Below are 23,912 nucleotides of genomic sequence, written 5' to 3' on the forward strand. Positions count from 1 at the left end.
TGTGTGTGTGTGTGTGTGTGTGTGTGTGTGTGTGTGTGTGTGTGTGTGTGTGTGTGAGAAAGATGCTCTGTCCATCACTGAAGCTGAAGTGACACCCTAGGCCAATTCATAAATTGCATTGAAATAAGAAGAGAATGGTACAAAATGTTACTGGATGGAAAAATTAATTGTAATGAATGTTAGAATTTAAATTTGTATTGAAAATTGATAATTGAAGTATTTGTTGTAGTTGCAATAAAATAATTTCTTTAAAATACTCTGCCTTGAACGGCCTTGTGTTTATACTATATGATAATGAATATCTTGTTAAATACACTGATCTGAGTAGTTTTTACACGTCTATAAAGTTTAATTTATTATCATTTTCAAAGTATAAGGATTAAAACTACAAACCAATACAGCAGTACTCTGAAAGACTATAGCTTTATTCAGTCATCCTTTATGTTATTCAGCTCCTAAACTGTCCAGTCAGTAATGTTTTTCAAGAATTTTAGTTTTTAGAATTACTATCTGGACTCATTTGGGGGTAATGCTGCTACCAGTCAGCTCGAGTCTTGACATTTTATCTATTTCAACCAGATTTCAACACGGTCGCCTGTTGATGTGATATGAATGCTAGTTTCCCGTTATCTTGAACGCAACACGCATTCCCATGGTTCTCCACGCGATCGAATCATCCAATGGCTGACGACGTTACTGACCATCAGCCAATCAGAGCCATTGTTGTTCATAAGACTTTAGCGGGGATATTTTCGATCTCGAGAGTCGACAGGAATCAGGATAGCCAAGTTAAGGAGCATTGTTTTGGTAAACAGAAAGTCCGCGGGATTAAAAAACAGGATTTCAAAGAGTTCCCCGGATTCGTAACTCTAATTAACTAGTTGTGTAGTTAAATTAAAGCTTTGGACTTTACTTCTGGTTCGTTATTTTCCTACTTAGCGAAGTCCCCGGCGCTAACTAGCTGCCCGATGCTAACGCTAGCTAAGTCCAAACACAGTTAAACGTCGCGGCGGAGCTTTTTCTTTCTTTGTTGTCACGTCAAACTGCTGCTAAACACCAGGTAGGTCTGTGTTTGTAACGTCCCAACACTTGACAGCTGAAAAAAACTGTTTTATTCTTAACGTCTTTTGTTTGATTGTCTTGGTCTGTTCAGTTTCGTTGCTGTCATCGAGCTCCTTTAACGTTTACGTTACTCCACTGTTTAGTTTCGTTTCCTGTAGATGCTCCTAGTGTTTTAATCTCTGACATCTAGTCATCCTCAGGCAGGTGTTAGTTTATCAGCTCAGTCATTACTTTAGAAACTGTGTTAGAGAAAAGGAAATGTTCAGACTGTGACCGTGTTTCTCTGTGTCATTGTTCGGGTGTTTGGGGGATTTGAGCCGGGTGAAGGGATGGTAGGACACTCTTCCCCTTTCCCGACAAATATAAGATCTGTGTAATCAAGTAGGAAAGTGAAAACCCAGTCACAGATTCCTGCTAGTGGTAGGTGTCTTGAAATCATTGGTGTTGTCTGAGCATCAGGTCAAAAAACCCTCAAATAATCAGTTAATCATCATATTTGACGTTGTAAAGCCACAAAGCTGTGAAGCATAAAGAAATTACTTATGCAACTTAAAACCTTGTGGGACCATCATGGCCATTTTTGGACACTTGGGCAAAATTGTCATCTTCTTTTGGCCACCATTTTGTCTGTATTTGTGATAATGACATAACTTGCAGAATATGGTGAAAAAATTGTTGCATACACTTGTACCCTTTCCTGCCAAAAATGTAACAGATTCATATTTTTTTCTGCTTTTTTTGCATACAATTCTTAAACCACTTCTCCTCTGTCCAAAACTACCAAATATTTAATAATTCTGAGGATGTTAACCCCTAAAATGCCTGTTTGATTCCTTGAAGTCACTGTTTTATTTAATGAAAAAACACAAAAAGTTAGTTATTTTCTGGAAAACAAATGTCAAGTGGCTGGGGCATTTAAAAAAAAAAATCAGTCTTAGATAGATCAAGGATTCCTCAAAATATTGGCTGTGTTGCATTATTAGTTTTTCTGTAGTGGCAGATTAAAGAAACAGCTCCCATAGACATCCATTATAAGGCTTAAGCATGGAGCATTAGATTATATGAGAGATTAGCGCACATACACATGCGCACATACATGCATACATACACAAAACACATGTAGGCAAGGTTGGTCGTCATGGCACACCGACCTCAACATAACATCACTGAGGTCACACAGGTCATTTCTTTCGACTTTCATCAGATGCTGTGTGTGTGTGAGTTCAGTCACTTAGCACTGTTTGATGTGTCTTTGATATTTGTGTGTATGTGCTATTCCGTTAATGTATATGTCTTTGATGTTTGTGTGTGTTTGTGCTGTTCCGTTAGTGTGTGTGTACGTGCGTGTAATGTGTTAGAGGAGGACTTCAGTCACTCTGCTGTTCTGTGTATCTCTGTGCACCTGTTATGTACACCTTCACTTATCAAAAACAAATAACATCTTCCTGCACCTCAAAGAGGAGAAACAAAAACAATAGCTGGACCTCATGCAGCTGGATGGAGTCTAGTTACAGCCGAGGCTCGAAGCAGCAGCAGCTCTAATAGTAGCATCTCTAAGCAGCAGCAGCTTGTCTGTGACAGTCGAGGAGCAACATGAGTAGAATGTATTTCTCAGCACTCACCTCAGATGTTGCAAAAATTATGTTATGAGATCGACGTGCCATGACTACCAACCTGGCGTACATTTGTGTGTTCAGTTCAGTTCAGTCAACTTGTGTGTGTGTGTGCAGGCGTGCATGTATGTGTGAGAGTGTGCGTGCATGCATACGTGTGCCAATCTCCCATATATTCTAATGATTCATTCATTATAATGGAGGTCTAATCTGCCACTACAGAAAAACTAATAATGCAACACAGTATTTTGAGGAATCCTTGACCTAAGACTGATTTAAAAAAAAAAAAAAAAAAAAAGCCCCAGCCACTTGACATTTGTTTTTCAGAAAATAACTAACTTTTTATGTTTTTTCATTAAAAAAAAACAAAATAAACGCAGTGACTTCAAGGAATTAAACTGGCATTTTAGGGGTTAACATCCTCAGAATTATTAAATATTTGGTAGTTTTGGACAGAGGAGAAGTGGTTTAAGAAATTTATGCAAAAAAAAAGCAGAAAAAAATATGCATCTGTTAGATTTTTATAGCAGTTTCTCCGAGGGGGGCATTATTGGCACGAAAGGTCACACGTGTTAGAAAAATGAGGTTGGCCCTGAAGGCTAAATAATTGTCTCTGTTTCTATGATATTGTTGTACGCTGGTAATTTCTGTAGAATATATATGGAGAATATACCAATAATAATCTAAACTGTTATTGTTGTTGCAGAAACAACCAACATTTTGAATGGCGGTGGCTCCCGCCTTGATGGCGGATGAGATCATCGTGCTCGGTGATGAAGAGGAGAGTTCTCCATCCAGCTGCGTCGCCTCCACCTCGTCCTCTAACGGTCGATCCAAAAACCTCACCCCGCTGAAGCTGCAGCAGCCGGCCCCCACGCACATCACCAAGTCACCGTTCGCCTCGGCTAAGAAGCAAGCGCACGTTATCCAGGCAGAGAATGCAAAGTTGTTCACTGAGGTAAACGACCGTCTAAAGTGTCTTTTCTAATATTCACCATCATACATTGTTACAAACCATAGTTGGATATAGAGCTGTGCGATATGGATTTTTTTTTATATCCTGATATAGACAATTTTATATCCCGATAACGATATATATCCCGATATATTATTTTGTCTTAACATTATATATGAAATGAATGGCAATTTCTCTTATCTTTTCTCCTTTTATTTACCAAACACATTTAATTCCATACAGTAAAAAATACATTAAAAAAAATAATATAAAACACAAATATCCAGTGGACAAATGGTCCACATAATAATCAGTTTCAAGTATGTAGTATCAAGTATAAAGTGCAAAGAAATGATGTAAACAATGTTGCTTCAAGTAACATTCAGGTATGCCTTTCAAGTAACAACTAAAAGTGCTAATTAAGTGTAAACTGTTTGAGAGGTTTAGTAGGAACACAACTTTGTGAAACCTCTTAAAATGACATGACATTTTTTTTAAATGTTTTGTTTCACATTTTTCACAAGTTGAGAGCTAAGAACACAAGCTGGTCAACTTTTTCAGGCTTGAGACAAGTTCTCTTACATGTAACAATGTTCCCACTCGCACTGAAGACCCGCTCTGACGGAGAGCTGGTTGCCGGGATACATAGATATTTTTTTGCAAGCTTAGCTACTGATGGGAAGTTGGCCTCATGCTGCCTCCACCATACAAGAGGATCTTCCTCTGCATCCAGGTCAGCTGACTGGAGATACATGCTGAGCTCCAGTTCAATGGATGCTCTGCTTGGCCTCGAGGTGCTTTGGTCTGTGGCTGCTGCTGGTTTTTTGAAGTAGCTCGACAAACTCTTCTTCACCTTCTTGGCTGCAGGAAGCACGGTTTCCCCCACAGCAGCAGCAGGGACAGCAGATGCTGGAGTAGAGACTGCTGATGCTGTTATTTCACCTCCAGCCACCAGGTGCTCCATCTCTGCAGCCGCACTTGTTTTCATGAAGTCGATTCTCTCTTCTTTTGTGTAGGCCATTTTAAAGCGCGGGTCAAGGAGCGTGGCCATGTCGAGCAGCTTCTCAGTGGTGTCGTCATCATATTTCTCACTGAGGTATTTTATGATGCCCTCTTTGATGGTTTTAGTGAGAGGGGAGTCATCTTCCTGAGACTTGAGGATTTCGTGCTTGAAGATGTGCAGTACAGGTTTAACATAAGACACACTAACATAATTTTCTCCTGACAAGGCGTCTGTAAATTCCATGAGAGGACTCAATGCCTTATCCATGGACTCCAGAATTTCCATGTCTTGCCAGGAAGGGATCAGATGTCTCACCTTCTTGTCTTGGCGGAGGACCTGGCAAATTCATTCAAATGTTATTTATATAGTTCACACTCAGAGTGCTTCACAGAAAACAATTAGCTACAAAACAGAGCACACATGCATGCTTATGAAATATAAAATATTTTTAAATACCTGTGCAAGAGCTTTCTCCTGCTCGATGAACCTGCTGATCATCTGTTGCCGTGAGCCCCATCTGGTGGGGGTCTCACTCTTGAGCTGGTGGGTGGGCAGGCCAAGGTCAAGTTGAGCCTTCGCCAGGTCACGTCTTCTCTTAAAAGAGTTGGAGATGGCACCGGTCACCTGCTTGCAGATCCCAACTGCACGTTTCACAGCCGCTTGGGTTTGAGGAGGAGGTGTTTTCAGGCTGTTCTCTGTTACAGAGAGAGGATACAGAAGAAGGTGCAAACTTTGTAAATAGTTAAAATTAAAAATTGTTTGGACAGCAGCAGATAATTCTAATATAGCTATTTCATATAAAATGTATAGATCAGCGTAACTATACTTTGGTATTTTTCAACAAAAACAGTTTGAAGGCAACATTTTACTCTAAACTTAATGAATTATCTGCTTTTTAAATTTAGTTTTTAGTTTGGTTTAGTTTTGTGAGTACACAATATTGTTCCAGTTAGTTTTCAAGTTATTTAAAGTCTAGTTTTTATTTTTATTTCAGTTAACTAAAATGTTTTTATATTGTAATAAAAAAAAATATATATATATATATATATATAAACATGTTTTAACAGTCGACAGTCGAGCAGGTAATTACACAAACATTTCAAAGCATATAATATTAACTGAATGATATTGAACTCCACTCACCTATGCCCAGCTGCAGGCGGTGCCCAAAGCACTGTAGTCTGTTCCACTCGTTCAGCTGCAGTGCACTGATGTTATTGGTTGCATTATCTGTGGTCACACAGATGAGCCTATCTTCATGGAGCTCCCAGGACTCAAGTGCTTCTCTTAGGGCTGTGGCTATCATCACTCCCGTGTGGTCTTCGGGGAAATAGCTCGTCTGTAGGCACCTGCTACTTAGTACCCACTCACTGTTGATGTAATGAACCGTAAGGCTCATATACGGCTGTGTGACTCTGCTCGTCCACAGGTCGGTCGTCAATGCATAATATTCTACATGTTTAAGTTCCTCTTGAACTTTAGCACGGCATTCTTCATACAAGCGGGGCAACTCGACATGACTGAAGTGTTTACGATCCGGCATATTATACCTGGGGTCAAGGGTTTTGACCATTGCTCGGAAGCCCTTCTTTTCCACAGTGTACACAGGGGCCATGTCAAGACATACAAATTTAGAGATTGCCTCTGTGATTTCGCAGTGCCTTCGGGACTGCTTTGTATAGGGGGTGCCTTTGGCGAATGCCTCTTTCAGGCCTGTTTGGTTGTCTTTTTTCTTTTCTTTTTCACTGCGCGGTTCTGGGTTAGGTCGGACTTTCAAGCTGTCGTTGTACTGTTTTTCATGCCGTGTTTTTAAATGATAGAAGAGGTTTGTAGTGTTCGAGTCCCTCGTAATCACTTGCTGGTGGCATATTTTACAAATTACCGTGCTCTGGTCGGTGTCATTCTTTTTAAATCCAAACCAAAGCCAAGCGACAGAACTTCGGTTCCCTCTTTTTGGTATCAGTTCCTCCTCTGGCTCGTTTCCCCCTGCATTCTCAACAGGTCTGTCCTCCAAACTTTCCTCCGAACTCACCGCCCCCTCCATGTTGTTGTTTGCATCCATCTCTCCTCCTGTGCATGCTGCAGTGCCAGTGCCGTAAAGTCGCGGGTGACGTAAATGCCGCCGCAAAGTAGTGGCGAGGTGCTGCAATTAGAGCCCTCTCTGATTAATGTAGTTAAAATTACGATTTAAACGATAGACGGCTCTTTCGTACGGTAGACGTTTTTATATCGTACTACGATATATATCGTAATATCGCACAGCTCTAGTTGGATATGACAAGCTGGAGTTTGACCTATTATACAACAACAGTGATAATACCAGAGAGCTGATTTATGTCGACACAGGGCGTGAACTAGAAAAACCTGAATGTCAAAACACTGTTGATCTCTGTGCTAGTGTTTTCACACTACATTTATGAGCCTCCGCACCGTGAAATTCTTTGACCGGCGCAAGACAGACTCATGTTTTCATTCATCAAGAATTAAAGTCAGAGGTTGGAAGACGATCACATACCGTCGTAGTTCCCACCATAAACGGAGATTCGGCGGCGTTATTCTCATGACTCGCCACGAAACCGAAAGTAAAGAAACGCTGGTCGGCTCGCCCAGCATTTCCACCACCACTAATAATAACAAAATAACCATAGAGACAAAACCATAGATTTATCTAAAATGGACCATTAACAAGTGGTAACGGAGATTCATCCACATTAATATCAGACTTTTTATAACCAAATAGAAACTCCTCGTTGTCCCTTTTTAATAAATAATGTTGTCGTCCCCCTGTCGTCTTGTTCTCTCCCCCTCCCTGGTTTCCAGTTTGTGGAGCACTGCTCGGCTCTCACCAAGGACTGCCCCGAGGTCTTGACCTTCCTCACGGCGAAGCACGACAAGGCCTGCCCCCAGTTCCTGACGTCCGTGGAGTTCAGAAACACGCTGGGGCGATGTCTGACTCGCGCTCAGGCCAACCACGCTAAGACGTTCGTCTACATCAACGAGCTGTGCACCGTCCTCAAGCAGCACAGTTCCAAGAGGAGGCAGACGCTCAGCAAGGTCGAATCTACGTCTTCTACCTCATCACCAAGCACTCGCCGGTCTACCTCTACCTCTGCTGCGCTGGAAAGTAAAGCCAAGTCTGAGGGGAAGGAGGAGGAGGAGCAGAGGAAAGAAGAGGATGAGCAACCTTCCACCTCAGGGCTGCAGGACGACAACAAAGAGGAGGAACAAGAGGCCGAGAGGAAGAAGTCCAGAGCGTCCAGGAAACAGGTTAGTGTTGCACAAGGAGCTGAGACTTAAAGGACAATTCATCTCAGGGCTGTATGTTCCTAACATTTTAGGTCTAACAGAAGGAATCTGAAGGTTTTCAGTGTAATTTCTCCTGTTTTGCGGTAGTTGTGTCTGTCCCCGCATCGCCACGGCAACGATGAATGGGAGCGGATTGAAGTTCTGCTGCTTAGGCTGTTTCCATTCCTCAAAGCCACAGACAGCGTCAGATGGAGACTCAAACATGCAGCCAGACGTTTATTTACTTCAACAAGCCGACATGTTTGTAAAACTAGATCTAATTCAAAGTCTGGTGGAGTCGAGACCCAAGTTGACGCTCGGTGTGTTCAGGTGCAGTGGGAAGCTCCCGTTTGTGTCATAAACACAGGAATATCAACTCTGGACTTGCTTCAAGTAAAAAAAACTTCTCGCCGCATGTTTGAGTCGCCACCTGACGCTGTCTGTGGGAAAAATGTACACTTCAAGCAAGTCCAGAGTTGATATTCCTGTGTTTATGACACAAACGGGAGCTTCCCACTGCACCTGAACACACCGAGCGTCAACTTGGGTCTCGACTCCGCCAGACTTTGAATTAGATCTAGTTTTACAAACATGTCGACTTGTTGAAGTAAATAAACTTCTGGCTGTATGTTTGAGTCTCCATCTGACGCTGTCTGTGGCTTTGAGGGATGGAAACAGCCTAAGCAGCAGAACTTCAATCCGCTCCCATTCATCGCTGCCGTGGCGATGCAGGGACAGATGCAACTACCGCAACACTTCTGTTAGACCTAAAATGTTAGGAAAATACGGCCTGAGTTGAATTCGCCTGGAATTGTCCTTTAAGTTGTTTTTGTCTGAGTGTGAGTGTTTTTTCTCTCCATTTTGTTTTGCTTTCACAACCTCTGGAGATGAACAACTTTAAACTCTCATGCTGTTCTTTCTTCCTCTCAGATCGCCTACCTGGAGAACCTGCTGAAGATGTACAACGATGAGATCTGCCGCCTGCAGCAGATGGAGCTGTCGTTGGACGACATGGGAGCAGAGAACTCTTCCTACGTCGAGGAGCACAAGCTCAAACGCAAGGTCAGTCAGGCGGCGTGGGACGGATGAACAGACCCTCGTTTACAGATGAAACGATGACAGCAGGTGATGTGACAGTTTCTCTTCGCTCTCCCTCCTTCTTCTCCTCCAGATGATGAAAATCTATGACAAGCTGTGTGAGCTGAAGTGCTGCAGCACCTTGACGGGTCGAGTCATCGAGCAGAGGATTCCCTACAGAAGCACTCGTTACCCTGAGATCAACAGACGGGTGAGCTGGTGTAGTTAATCTGCTCCTACAGGTTAAAACAGGTTAAATAATAACAATACGTTTCTGTATCATGATGAAACCTAATTGTCTACATTATTACTGATGTCTAACACCCTTGAACTCATCAGATTGACCATCTCACACATTCAGTCTCATGTGAAGAACTTTCACCTGCAGGATTTCATCCACTATAAATCTGTTGTACTTCTTTTTTTTTTTTTTAACTGACAGGACAATACAGAACTGATATGAATAGGTACAATATTGAGGTGTCTCATTTAAATATGTATTCACATCATTATTAGTTAATAATTTTGTATTCATCTAACAAGTTAAAAATTGCATTTATATCATGAAAAACAGGATGTGCTAAATTCATCAGTTTAAAGAACATTCAGGTAAATGTGTCATACAGTGGAAACCGCTTATAGTGATCATGGATATAGTAATGAACCGCTTATATGGATGAAAAGGCTCGGGACAGAATCATTTCTATACAAATGCTGTTTAAGGGTTAGTAGTAAAATCAAGAAATCCGCTTATAGTGTTCATTTTTGGTCATTTTATGAATGAAAATACTGGATTTGATTCATCGGTGAGTTTGATGGACTCTTTGTTCCACTTCTCCTCCGTCTCAGATCGAGCGCTTCATAAACAGTCCCGAGGTGCAGAGGAACCCACCGGACTACCAGGACATCCTCCAGCAGGTGCTGCGCGCCAACGACCGCCACAAGCTGGGCCTCAGCAAACCCCGGCTGAAGCAGCTCGCTCAGGACGCCTTCAGGGAAACCGGGAGCAGCCTGCAGGACCGACGCCACCTCGACCTCGTCTACAACTTCGGTTCCCGTCTCACCGACCAGTACAAACCTGGTAAGGCTCAAAGTCTAGATCAGGGCCACATCCGGCCCCGGACCAATGTCCGAGTGGCCCGGCTCGTGGTGACCCAACAAAACTAAACAAAACAAAAACAGAGGGAAACATGTTTCGCGAGAACTCCAAATCCCTACTGTAGTTCAGACAGTGAATGCACCACTCAACGCAGCCTAGTGTAACAGTTGTCTGCGTTGTGTTGTTTAGTTGCAAGAAGGACCGACACTCTCTTAGCTTCAGGACCGGACTTTTATTGCCTGGACAATGATACGGAAATGACTGGTCAGCTCACGGTCAAGCACAGCACTCGTTCGGCACAGCATGGGCTCAATCCTCGCATACTGGCCTTATTTGTGTACATCATTAATCAAAAATAAATATATAAACAAAACACATGTACCTGGACAATGATACGGAAATGACTGGTCAGCTCACGGTCAAGCACAGCACTCGTTCGGCACAGCTTTATGGAGGAAAATTAGCAAGTTAGCTTAGCCTTCGAGCTAAGGTAGCTAGTTATAAACATTACACAAAATAAACCCTCTGTAACACATTTAGTTACATGTAAAACTGTCGCCAGCTTCCTGAACATAATATCATGATAACTGCATTATTACATTACATTGTTTACACAGTTTCAGTGGCTATAACGCTGTGCTTCGTGTAACAAACCTACCATGGGCTCAATCCTCGCATACTGGCACTGTGTTTACGTCACAGCCCATATTTATGTGCTGAGGGGAGCCCTGCTAACCAGTGAGCGTCCGTGATACATGAATAAAGATAAATATGATTGGCTGTCACTGTGGAAGTGGAATCAACACCAAAACTCTGTTACACTAGCAACACGCATCCCACCCACCCAGTCAGTGCGTTGTTTTGAAAGTTACCGGTAGAACCGAGGCTTGGTCGTTCAGCTGCTCCCCAGAAACGCTGTGTCGGGCCACAGCCGCTCGTCACGCTGAGGCGGCCCTCCGTGGTCCTGTGGTGCGCAGCGCTACAGGTCAGCGAGAGACAAGTCTCCCCGTCCGTCCGGGACCGACGGGCCTCACACTCCACACCGGGCCGCTGTGGCAGGACACGGTGTTTCTGGAGAGCAGCTGACCGATCCTCAGCCCTCCCATCAGCCAACAATAAACCGTGGTGGCTGGTTAATACTCCACCAGTCTCTCCACTCCTTTCAGTCACACATGAGCACTGTCCACGCAGTGACAGCACGCCACGCTCCGCTGTCCTTTTTTCTTTTTCTTTTAAGGGAATGAAGTAAGCAATAATTTAATTTCAACGCAACTAGCCTGCTTGCAATGGAGTAATCAGAACTGGGATAGCTACTTTTCAAAGGAATTATTTGTAATCAAATACTTTCCCAGAGTAATTTTCCCCAAAATGGCTTTTTGCTCCTTGTTTTTCACCAATCAAAATATGTTAGAGAAGAAATCTGTGTTCAGTTTTAGGCCTAATTTTAAGATTATAGGCTACATTTAGTGATTTACATACGGTAACCCCCTGCTGTAAACCTCAGTGGAAACTCAGAGGACAGTAGCAGGCCCCAGGAAACCTTTAGTTCCTAAAAAAACCTCCAACTCAAAGCATTAACAACTACATCTTTACTACTACTATCACTACTACTTTTATTGACTTATTCTCTTTTGTTTAGTAAGTTGTTTAGTAGCTAATGCTGGGTTTTAAAAATGCCCCTCATTTCTAATAACCTCCTCCTTGTTGACCGCTGAAAATGTCCAGCCCAGTTTAAGGTCTCGGTTTTAAAATCTGGCCCCACTGAGTTTGTAATTGAATAGCCCTGGCCAGTGGCGAAAGTTGTCTGCTACGGGCCCTAATGCAAAAAAAAAATTGCGGGCCCTATAATAATAACGGGGGGGGTTAGGCTGTAGTATAGGCTACTCCAGGCCTGTGTGGAGCGCTACAGCGCCACACACATAAACACTAAAGACAGAGAAGAAGACGGGAAGTCCCCCGCTGTATTCAAACTCAGACATGGGATTAAATGTTGACAGGGAGTCGTGTCAGAGTAAATATCACTGATGATTAAACAGGTGTGATTCAGCCGCAGCGTCTGAGCGACCCGACGGCAGTCGGCCGCTGTTGTTACGTCCATAGACTGTGCAGCTGCTGCAGCAGTGTGTGTGTGTCTCACGGTGCGTTCATCAGGTTACATGACATCGTTTCAGAAAAAATCAATTTTGGGCGTCCAGACGGATACGCTGAGGCGGCGTTTTCAGATTTTCCCACTCTGGGACATGTTTAAAAAAATACCGTTTTCACCCCCCGAAAACGCCGTCCGCCTGGACGCGATGCTGATCTGATAGAAGTATTTATCCAGATTCAAAAAAGCCGAATCCATCTGGACCGGGGCCCTGAGTGAGTGACAGCGCTGTCCGCTGCCTCGGTGCTGAACATGTCACTGCTCGTCAGAGAGACACAGAGAGGAAGAGACAGGGAGAGACGGTCAGGGACGCGCTGCGCCGCCGCTCTGCCGACAACAGGAGAACTGTCCTGTCACGCGCGCATGTTCATAATCCAGAATAACGTTAACGAATTACAGTAATGATGTAAAAGCCAAGATGATTTAATACAGTAGCCTATACCATCAATTAAAACTTTTTTTTTTTTTTTTTTTATGTTTTATTCATTTATTTATTTTTTTTTACCGTTCACCGCGGGCCTTTTTTGGCCACGGGCCCTAATGCAACGGCATTACTTGCATTAATGGTACTTTCGCCACTGGCCCTGGCCTAGATGTTATCAGACTGTTCAGATCTGACGTGTAGAGATTAACTCCACGTGAATGTTTTCCTCCGTCTCCCCTGTGAAGCTGCAGACCCGGCGATGTCCGACTCGGCGCTGCAGAAGAAGCTGCGAGCGAACAGGGAAGTGGCTCTGACCCGCCTGGATGAGGTCATCAGCAAGTACGCCGTCAGACAAGAGGACACGGAGGAGGAGGAGAGGAACAAACGACTGAAGAAAGACGTCAAAAAGAAAGAGGTACGACTGCATCTGGGGAGGGAGGAAACGTGTCAGACACACTGTTGCTGTCGGTGTTTCACATGCTTCTGGAAAACGGTATAAAACCATAATGAAATCAACTGTCTTCTTACATGGTAATTAGTGGTAATATATGCACAACATTAATAAACCACAGTGTTAGAATACATTAAGAGCTTTGAGGCGTTCAGGTGCATCCACAAAAACAGGAAATTGAAGCATCGTATAACTTTGTGTTCTTGTTTACAGGGCAACAAATCAGAAAAGGGCGACGGAGGTAAAAGAGAGAACGGAGTGACAGAGGAGCAGGAAGAAGGAGATCGGGAAGAGGAGGAGGAAGAAGATGACGATGACGATGAAGAAGATGAGTCGTCGGACCCAGACATCGAGGAGGAGATCCAGGCCAGCGCTCAGCAGGAAGGACCAGGTCAGAGCTCAGACCTTTATTCACATTTCATTTATTTATAAGATGAACTCATCTGTTTTCATTTGACAAAGCTTTTGCTGCTGGTTTTTCTGCTTCTATGAAACCAGACTGAGGCCTAAAGTCCACACCAACACGGGTATTTTTTAAACCGAACTTTTCTGGCCCCCGGTTAAAAACAATTTGCGTCCACACCACCGGTGTGATAAAAAATATCTCCGTCCACATGAGACCGCAAAATCCGCCTCAAACTATGTCATGTGCATTCCAAAGCAGTAGGTGGCGATAGCACTCCTAACAGGAAGGCCATTTTAGCCAATCACAAGGCTGGAAAAATTCATACTGGAGAAACAACAATGGCTATGCTAAATGCTAAATGCTAAATGCTACATGCTAAATGCTAAATAGCACCAGTAACAGTGACTCCGTCAGCTGGTCAGGTCTAGAGCAGTGGTTCTCAAACCTTTTTATATCAACGACCCTAAATTGACACAAATTAGACCACGGACCCCCATTGGACCAGATTTTGAAGTAAACACCAGAAATACACAAATATTTGTTCTGAGACTGAAGAATGTTACTTTTTTGAACATTTAAATTAGGGCCAATGGCGTGAATTTTTGGAAATATTATAGAGACATTTCTGTAAAAAAGTGATACAATTTCTCCAAAAATGTTTTAGCATTTCTAGCAAGAAGTGGTAAAAATCCAGGTAAGTAAAAAGTAAAAAATAAAAAAAGTAAAAAGGGTTAGTTAAAAACTCTGGTTTCAGGAGCCACAACTGCTGTTCCGTGTGGATGAAAGAACAAACCGTGAAGAGAAACACACGGTTTCAAAAATACCCGCGTTGGTGTGGACGGCCCCTGAGTTTATCTCTCTACATCGGTGATTAGATGATGTCATTGTTGTGGCAGCGGCCTTTATCTCTTCCCTTTGTTTCCTCTCGGTCATGTTATTATTATCCTGAAACGAGCAGCTGCTCCAACAGATATGAGGTCACATGGTGACTTAGTCAAACTGTCAGGAAACGTGAGAACACACAGAAGCATCAAGGAAACGGCTACTGAGACGAAGAGAGTGGGAGTTATGGAGTTAAACATCCTCGTGACCAGTTAATCAATCAATATAAACTTTATTGTCCCTGGAGGATATTTGCCTTGGACAAACACAAGACAGACATCAGCTGATCATATTCCTCTTGTTTACATAAAAACATTTTTTCAATGATCAAAGGTTCTAACTAGAGATGGACATTTCTAGTAATATTCCAACTGGGTAACCTAACCTGGTCTTACTCGAGTAACCCACTACTTTAATAAAAATAGAATGACTCATATTTCTGAGTCATTATGACAGACTGATGCATTACTGACACACGTCATTATGACAGACAGATGCATCACTGAAACAGCGTCGTCAGACAAAATATAAGAGTAGAGACTGGACTTTTAAAAACAATGAAACTGTCTGTTTTATTATGTTATTGCTTGTTTTATGTCTCTATGTACAGCTCTTTGTTTTCAACTACGGGTTTGAAGTGCTATATAAATAAAGTTGAGAGTTGAGTGTACGATCTTTATGCCCCGGCCGCCTCAGAGGGGAAAACTTATTTTTTTTCAGTTATTAGCGGTGATTATTTATTAGTCCACACTATATTTTGGCGACTCCGCTCCTCTCTGCCTCGCATCGTCTCAGGAAATAACTGGGATGGTTTCAGAGCGTTTGTATTTTCTAACAGACTTGATGACACCTTGTAGTTAGACATTGTAGGAGCTTATCATTTATAGATGTAGAAATAGTTTGAGATTTAGATTGAATTTCATTATTTAATAGTTTGTATTTTTGATCTATGTGTTTTATATATCTATAGTGTATAATTTGAGGGAGATTACGTCACTTACGGCCTCAGTTGGACGTGAGAGCGGGGATAGGGAGCACATAGTTTTTCTATGGAATGAAGGAGTGATGGATGTAAATTGATTTTTCTTTAAGTAAAGTTTTGTTTTTACACAGCTTTTTACACAGCAACAAAAAAAAACATGTTGTTTGATCCAAAACTGTTTAACACTAAGAAAAAGCTGAACCATGGCACGATTATGTAGTTTGATCCGACGCTAGACTGTTGCTCTAACATGCTGTATTTTTAATCCTAGGTTAACTGGGTAATAATTCGTAACCAATTAGCAGATTGTCTACAGTGCACATGCCTTGTGACAAATCTGTACTGGAGGTTCAACATTTAGACAGTTTGAATGTTAGGGCTGGGACCATATGCTTTTCTCCCGATTCGATTCTTCTACGATTTTTTGGATGGCGATTCGATTTAAATTGCGATTCTACGATATTGCCGATTCTCTCGATTTTTAGTCTTTAGCATTTTTAACATTTATCTGCACACAAATACTGTAGGAGCCTATAAATTAACATACTCCATTATAAAGTGAACTTAAACCCTTTTCAAAACCTGTACTCTCTGGATGTAAAAAAAGGCGAACAAATGCACATTGTTAGCCTATAAATCTATCTGCACCCTAGCAGCAGCAGATCTATTTGCTCCGTAGGTGGGTCTAGAAACGAGCCATAGGAACTTTGTGAGTCTGGAACACCGTTTGTGTTGACCAATCACAGCGCTCTATCTGTTTAGAGAGTCGTTGGGCGGCTTAACGTGATGGCGACATACATTTTAATTGTCTTGTCAGGCTAACGTCATCCTGCTCTTTGCTCTGATTGGTCGTAGCGCTACCCTGGCTATTGGTGCAGAGGCAGTTTGAAAGACAGCCTTCATCCCGCCCCCTGGATTGAGTCGAGGTCTACCGCTCGTTGACAGACTAGACATGTTAATGAGATGTCAGATGGATGGTCAGACTAGCACATTGCACAATATTTCAAAAAACTAAAAAAATAAAAAAAATAAATCCCCCCCCAAATCTTTTTTTCAAAAAAAAAAAAGAAATTCGATTTTTCTTTTTTTCAAAAAATTTTGATTTAAAAATCGTCAAAAAGGATATCGCAATATTTATGTGAATCGATTTTTTCTCCCACCCCTATTGAATATGGACACGTTTCATCCAGTAGAGTCAAAGGTCGGTGTTTAAATGACTGATCGGACACAACTGCGCATGCGGGTCACTTCAGGAGCTTGAGCTGTTCACACAGCAATCCATAGACAGGCCACATTTAAAGGCGTAATGTGAACAGCCAAACAAAAAATCGGATTGAGCAATAAATCAGAATTGAGCGTTAAGACCTGCGGCGTGAACGTAGCCAAAGAGTTGTATTTTTCCTTTCTGTGCAGACGAGGACGAGCTGAGCAACGAGGCGGAGCAGGCCGAGGCCGAGGACGACGCCAGCAAGGAGGATCAGACGGACGAGACGTTGGGAAGCGCTAAGGATGAGGAGGAGGAGGCGGCGACGAGCGAACCGAGTCCTCTGTCCGACGACAGCAAGACGCACATCTCTCTGTCGGACATCCCCTCGCCCAGGGACAGCCCCAGCCAATCAGAGCCCACGCAGACCGACGACACCGCGCCGCTGCCCAACGGTGACGCGGCCGCCGCCGGGTCGGTGGACTCGTCCAGTCAGGCGTCGGTGAGCACCAGCAGGGACGACGCCGTGGCAACCAACGGGGATTTATCGGCCGAGGAGAAGTGTGACACGCGGACCAACGGCACGTCGCCGCCGCCGAGCCCCCGAGCCACGAGGAGCCGCAAGAGGAAGAGACCCGAGACTACGAGGGACGCCCAGAACACCAAGCACATGATCATCCACGAGAGGTACGGCAGAGATTCACTGTACAGCCGTCACACTAGAGAGCTGTAAAAGAGAGTAATGACCACCATTGACTCCCGTGGTAAGGGTTTAAGGGTTTAAGGGTTTAAGGGTTTTGCCCCCTAGTGGCAGGATATGGGTGTTGCAAAAGCCCAGAAAACCGAGAGGGGTCTGGCTGCAGACCTCCACTGTCAGGACGCTTCCTTGCAGACCTCCACTGTGAGGCCACCTCCACTGTGGGGACGGAAGTGATTCGAAGCTTTTCAAAATAAAAGCGAATAAACCGGAAGCATGTATTTGTGAAGTTTTTTTTTTTATTTAAACATGAAGAATAGGAAAAAGTGGTCAATAATGGCAGGGTTTCCTCTACATGTAATTGATCGTGGCCCACCGCCACGGCAAAATAAAAGCCGCCACACCTTCAGAATGATGATTTTTTTTTTTTTAATGTTAAAACAATTTATAAAACGGAAAGGTGAAATCCGGCGATCTGATTGGTTGTTAACTGTGGTATATTGAGCATAATACCACGGCTACTATTCTAAAACCTTATCACAGCGTAGGCTATCACTCCGCGTCAGGCAACGTATGACTGGTATGAATGGAAGTTGTTGTCATGTATCCATGACAACGGACTGTTGCAGTCCGTAGCAAGAGACAGCTGATGTTTTTACGATGTTAAAAAATGGACTAAAGTAGTTGAATTCACATGTTTAAGGTGAACTTTCACCTCCGGGGAGGGTTAACAATGGTAGAGGGGACTGAGCAGTGACTTTCACCTGAAAAAATAATTGACTGGATTCTCTCGTGTCCCCCACCCCCCGAGCATCGTCACGGTTCGAAACCCGTTCAGGGCAAGGCACAGAACAATTGATATATACTTTATTTTTTGGGGCTTTATTTTATATAATGTAGGTAAATATAATTTAAAAGCGAGTATACCAGGAGGAACCTATATATTTTCTAGTTTCCCACATACTTTATGGGGCTTAATAATGTAAATATGATTTATGTGTTCAATCAACTTCCGTCCTGACAGTGGAGGTCTGCAGCCAGACCCTCTTGAGAAAACCCATTCACTCCAATGTATGTGTGTTGCCCACTTGCTTGTAAATTGATGAAAACGGCCGTGTTTTTGTTTTTAGGTGTCTTGGTCATATCAAATTATACTTATAATTAGTTTATTACAAAATGTAGATTTTTTGTAGAATGAAACATTAATGTAGACAACTGTTTTTTTTTTACTGGCCTATGTGTTAATGTTTATCTGTAAAGGATCCTCAATCTATAAATGTCCTTAAATTATTGAAAACACCACACTGCTCATTCACCAACAATGCAGAGATGTCAGTTCTTTGGCGCTTTTGCAAAACCCATATTCCTCCACCAGGAGGCGCTTCCATTGAACCAATGCTGTCATTACTCTCTGTTACAGAGCTCTAAGTCACACGGGTAGATGTTAAAGGGATATTTCACCCAAAATCGATAATCCACCAATCATCTACTCCCCGTCATGCCAAGGAAGGGTTTGGAGAACTTTCAGAGTTATCAAAACTCTTAAAGAGTTGCAGGGGGGGTCCGGCTGGTGACGGGTTTACATATAATGGCGGTGTATAGAGTTCACTTCTGATTGGTCCAAAACACACACTATGAAACATCCAGATACCTCCATACTGCTCCTCTCTACTGACCCAAATGTCCTGAAGCCGCCACATGAAAAGTTGTTCGTAAAAAATCAATGTGATATCTGTTTTTATCCTTGTTGTAGCAGCAGCTCCCAGTGGCTCTGTTGGTGTCTGTTAGTCGTTGTAAACCATAGATGTTTTTATAACCAAACTTTATTTCAATTCATCAGCATTGACAAACGTAAATAAAATTGAACAGGGATAAACCATGAATGTATATAATACATTTATGATGTAAACATGGAAGAACATCTCACAGCAAATCTCGCACAGCCACTGGGAGCTGCTGCTACAACAAGGATAAAAACAGAGATCACATTGATCTTTTACAAACAACTTTTCCATGTCTTGGCTTCAGGACACTTGGTTCAGTAGAGAGGAGCAGTATGGAGGAATCTGGATGTTTCATAGTCTGTGTTTTGGACCATTCAAAATTGAGTGTATTTTTTTTTCAGGTAAAACCTCTTTTAGGCCGTGAAAATAGGCCGTTTCTTTGGGTCTGTTCACAACACTGTATGTTGTAAATCTCTGGGCAGGGCTATTATGGGCTGGCGTTGCTAACGGGAGGAGTGCAGAGAGTCTTCTACTGCAATTAAAGTACTTTTTGTAGATCATACAACCCCACTTTAAAAAAATGATACTATCCCATTAACGTGTCTCTGTCTGCATCGGTCTCCCCAGCGAGGCCGACATCCCTCTGGACATGGGCGTCATCAGCTACAGTGACAGTCCTCCTCACCGCACTGACACCCCGACACACGACCTGGTCAGCAGCTCCCAGACCACACCGCCCCCCAAGAAGAACAAGGTACGTCACTATGTACTGATGAATACTAATACTACTGTCACTACGTACTGATGAATACTGATACTACTGTCACTACGTCCTGCATGCTGCCTGAAACACAACCTCACTGTCGGTCTGACGCTTCTGTAACCAGAAACCACTTTCACTTTCAACACTGTTGAATGAATGAATGGATAAATGAATGAATTTATATTTATTTAAGTGTCGTGCACCAATGAAGGCGCCCAGCCTATCAGGGCTTACAAGACACATCATCATCATATTTAGACACCAAACAAAATCATCAGAGCACAGACAAAACAAAACAGAAACAAAAACCACATGGAATTCACATAAATAATTCACTTTTTCTTTTTGACCAGGCACTTTTTATGAAAGTAGCTCTAGTAAAGACTTCTTTTCTGAAGAACCGTTCCAACTTTACCTCATCATCATCATCAACCCAAAACAACTCAGGTTTCACATTTTGCATTTTCTGAAACAAAAACTTCCTGTTCTGGCTTCGTCATATAACGGACAATGAAACACAAAATGCAGTTCATCCTCATTACATTTAGATTACATAATGTGCAGAGTCTTCCCTCCTCAGGTACTGAGTTAAACCTTCCAACTTCTATTGCCAGAGGGAGAATCCAGCCTTCAACTGGGTTTCTGTAACCGGTTCAAACTGAGATCGTTGAGCCGTTATTCTGCTTCATTCTCTGTAAAAGGCGTTTGTGTAAAAGGACAGTCACAGTCACAGACTCTAACCATGTTTCCATCCACACGTTTTTATTCGCATTAAGCAACGTCAAATTAAAAACGTCCTATGGAAACAGTAAAATACGATCAAATGTCATGAATATCGATAAAAAAGTTGCAAGAAACCAATTCACCACACCAATATGATCGCAAAACAGCACATGATGTCATTACGCACGGCTTTTTATTAGATTTGAAGGTCTCAGGTGGAAACGCACTTGACCCGGCGTTATTCACATTCATATTTTTATCGATCTTGAGATAATTTGATTGACGAGTGGAAGGAAACATGGTTTCTGTCGTCTGAAATCACACGGTCGATGATGCACCTGCTCAGAACTTTATCCAGCTTCCTGACAACGACCAAGGAGCGTTAAAATATCTATGTAAAATGAATCAAGTCATTTATTAAACACAATAATAACACAGCAGCTTTGAGTTTATATGGTTATAAGGTTTATGACACAGATAATGTGAATGATGAATGAATCTCTTAGGACAAGTAAAGATGTCTTGAGTCAGGTTGCAGCAGCATTTTAATTTCTACCTGTAGAATAAAGATGTAGAAAACCTGTGACAGTTACAGACCAACAGGATCACTTTTTTCTCAATCTCTATCTATCTATCTATCTATCTATCTATCTATCTATCTATCTATCTATCTATCTATCTATCTATCTATCTATCTATCTATCTATCTATCTATCTATCTATCTATCTATCTATCTATCTATCTATCTATCTATCTATCTATCTATCTGATTCATGAACGGGGGCTTACCGTAATTACCCTAGTTAGAGTAAAAAAATCGATTTTTACGATTTCACGTTTTTAACATCGTCTTAGCCAAATAATTGCGATTACGATTTAAAATCGATTAAACGAACAGCCGTAATTCAACATCACTCGATCTGTTTGCAGCCCTATATTTTCTTTTTTTTTTCACCTAAATTTCTCAAAGAACATCTGGAGAGTTTGAACGGAACAGATTAGATTTCCTTTCGTCCTTTTCTTCCAGTTTCCATCAGCCGCTCAACCCTGAAAAACTCGCTCACCTTGTCTCTATCTGGACGACATTTCGCGGCGGTGTCCCGCCCCTAAACACTTCTTATTGGTTGATAAGTCCACGCTGCTTTCTGTCGACAAGCTAGTTATCAGAGAGAGGAGAATATGAGAGGAAAAAACACTCCAAGATGTGAGAAACAACAACCAGAAAATACCAGGAATCTCAGAATAGCGCCGCAAGTTTGTTTACGTCCCTCGATAATTTGATTGGTTTGGATTCTGAACCAATAGAAAATACTCGCGACAAAATTGTTACAATGCATATCAGGACACCTTCGCGCAAGTTTTCGTCGCCGTTTCGCTCGCTCGCTCGCTGCATGTCAGGGCGCGGTGTTATATTTTCTTTTTTTTCTCCACCTAAATTTTTCAAAGAGCATCAGGAGAGTTTGAACGGGACAGATTAGATTTCTTCCTTCCGTCCTTTTCTTCCAGTTTCCATCGTTGTTGTGATTTGTTCACGTGTCATGGTTATAATAGTGAACATGATAAAAAGCTTATAAAGTTTATACAGGAGCTTATGGCTGATAATAATAATAATAATAATAATAGTTCATGGCAAAATGTGTTTAAAAGGACTGTGTCATGGTTATAATACTGAATGGTAAAATGTTGTTTAAAACAGGATATAATGAATGAAAATAATAATAATTAATGGAAAGACCTGATTAATAAGATAGTTCATGATTTTCATATGTTAAAATAGCAATTCATCAGAAAGAGTGAGTTTAAAAAGAATAATAATTCATTGTTTTCATGTGTCTTGAGTTAAAAAGGTTAAAATGAAGATCGATCATCTATTCTGTGTTTAACTGCTTTTGCCTGGCAGGTATAGAAGACGACAACACAGACAATAGCAGCACTTATAGACAAAAGTAGTTGATTTTATATCATTTTCTGTTTACAACCTTTGACTTACCTTTTATCGAAATTCACTTGCAACTGTTATTTTTTGGAACTTCAATTGTTTTTATTTTCTTTATCAAGTCTGTGGCGAATGTGCTGCACAGCGATCGATTGTTAATGTCTGTGTTGAGAGAGAAGCAGTAGCTATGGCTGACTGATGAGAATACACACTGGCTGCCAACGTGTCGCGCTCGTGTAGTTTTTCCACCTTTTTTACTTTATCTTTTCCCCGGCAACGGGGCGTAACACACAACTCTGACTCAGCTGCTCTTCGTGTTTCCAGGTGAACGTGGCGACGCAGTGCGACCCGGACGAGATCATCGTGCTGTCGGACTCAGAATGACCTCTAACCTCTGACCTCGGGGTCGGCTCGGTCCGGACGTTGTTTTTACACGACGACAGACACAGAGCTGCAGGTCTGTGTGAAGCAGCGAGGACGACGAAGAACCAATCAGAAGCCAAGGAACATGTTTTTATTCATGATGAAATAATTTGGATGGATCATGTAGCTACAGGGAAAACCCAACACGGACACGGACACAGTGTTTTCTTCTCCTTCTACTTCTCCTTCTTCTCCTTCTTCTGCTGCTGCAACGGAGAAAAGTTTTTATTTCCTCGGCTGTCTTTCTCCCTTTTTGGATGCAGCAGAAATGATCTGATGAGTCTTTTGGGCGACTCGTGACTCCCAGTCCAACGTGTGTTTCCTCCTGTAGTGCATTAAAATGAGGGTTTGTTTGGTGGTTTAGTTTATTGCTCTGATTCATTTAAACTATTTAAGTTTTATTTTGGCGTCCCCGTCAGATTAAGAATTTAATATTTTTCCATTTTTCTGTTAGTTTGTTATTATTGCAGTGCTGCACTTCAGAGCTCCAGGATTTATAACAGACAGATGTCTTTGTGGCCGACACAAACCCGTCTAGGCAGTAGGACGGTGATGGGACTTATTCTCACACCTCAATTTAACTTTTTTTTTTTTCTAATGTCATGGCAACAGGTGAATTAATATTCTGGGGTACCTGCTCTTTTCAGAGTAACTGGAATGTAGCGGCGGTCGCTGCGTCCTGTCGGGTCTCATTTATGCAGAAGAATCATCCATCGTTCACTGTGAATCTCTTTTCTTTTTCATTTTTGATAAAATAAATAAGTTTTGTTACATTCTGACTCCGTGTCGCTGTTTTCCAACTAAATATACAATTTATTTGTGTAGCACTTCGACCTTTGATCACAATCTAACTTAAAAACCAGATGCCAAAATGAATTGTCACAGGAAATATGATAAAATAAGAAAAATAGATAAAATAAAAAATGGACAGTTCAAGTTATTTCTATTTATTTACAATTTGAACCTTGAATAGAGAATAAAAACAGACACAGTCGCTTATTTGCACCAAATAATTTATTGATCTTTTATTTCTGATACAGGGCAGAGGTGAATATT

General features: G+C 42.0%; 1 protein-coding gene across 1 annotated transcript; it reads left to right on the forward strand.

The window, feature by feature from the left end:
- Nucleotides 1-756: 756 nt before the first annotated feature.
- On the forward strand, nt 757-23,479 carry daxx (death-domain associated protein). Its single transcript, XM_083982471.1, has 11 exons — nt 757-1,060; nt 3,382-3,633; nt 7,454-7,900; nt 8,849-8,980; nt 9,090-9,206; nt 9,845-10,076; nt 12,910-13,079; nt 13,329-13,506; nt 16,799-17,276; nt 19,638-19,764; nt 22,758-23,479. Exons 2-11 carry the CDS (start codon nt 3,400-3,402, stop codon nt 22,815-22,817), a joined length of 2,175 nt encoding a protein of 724 aa, XP_083838597.1. The 5' UTR covers nt 757-1,060; nt 3,382-3,399; the 3' UTR covers nt 22,818-23,479.
- Nucleotides 23,480-23,912: the final 433 nt, after the last annotated feature.

The sequence above is a fragment of the Trachurus trachurus genome (assembly GCF_905171665.1).
Source record: "Trachurus trachurus genome assembly, chromosome: 11".
NCBI classification, from domain to species: Eukaryota; Metazoa; Chordata; class Actinopteri; order Carangiformes; family Carangidae; genus Trachurus; species Trachurus trachurus.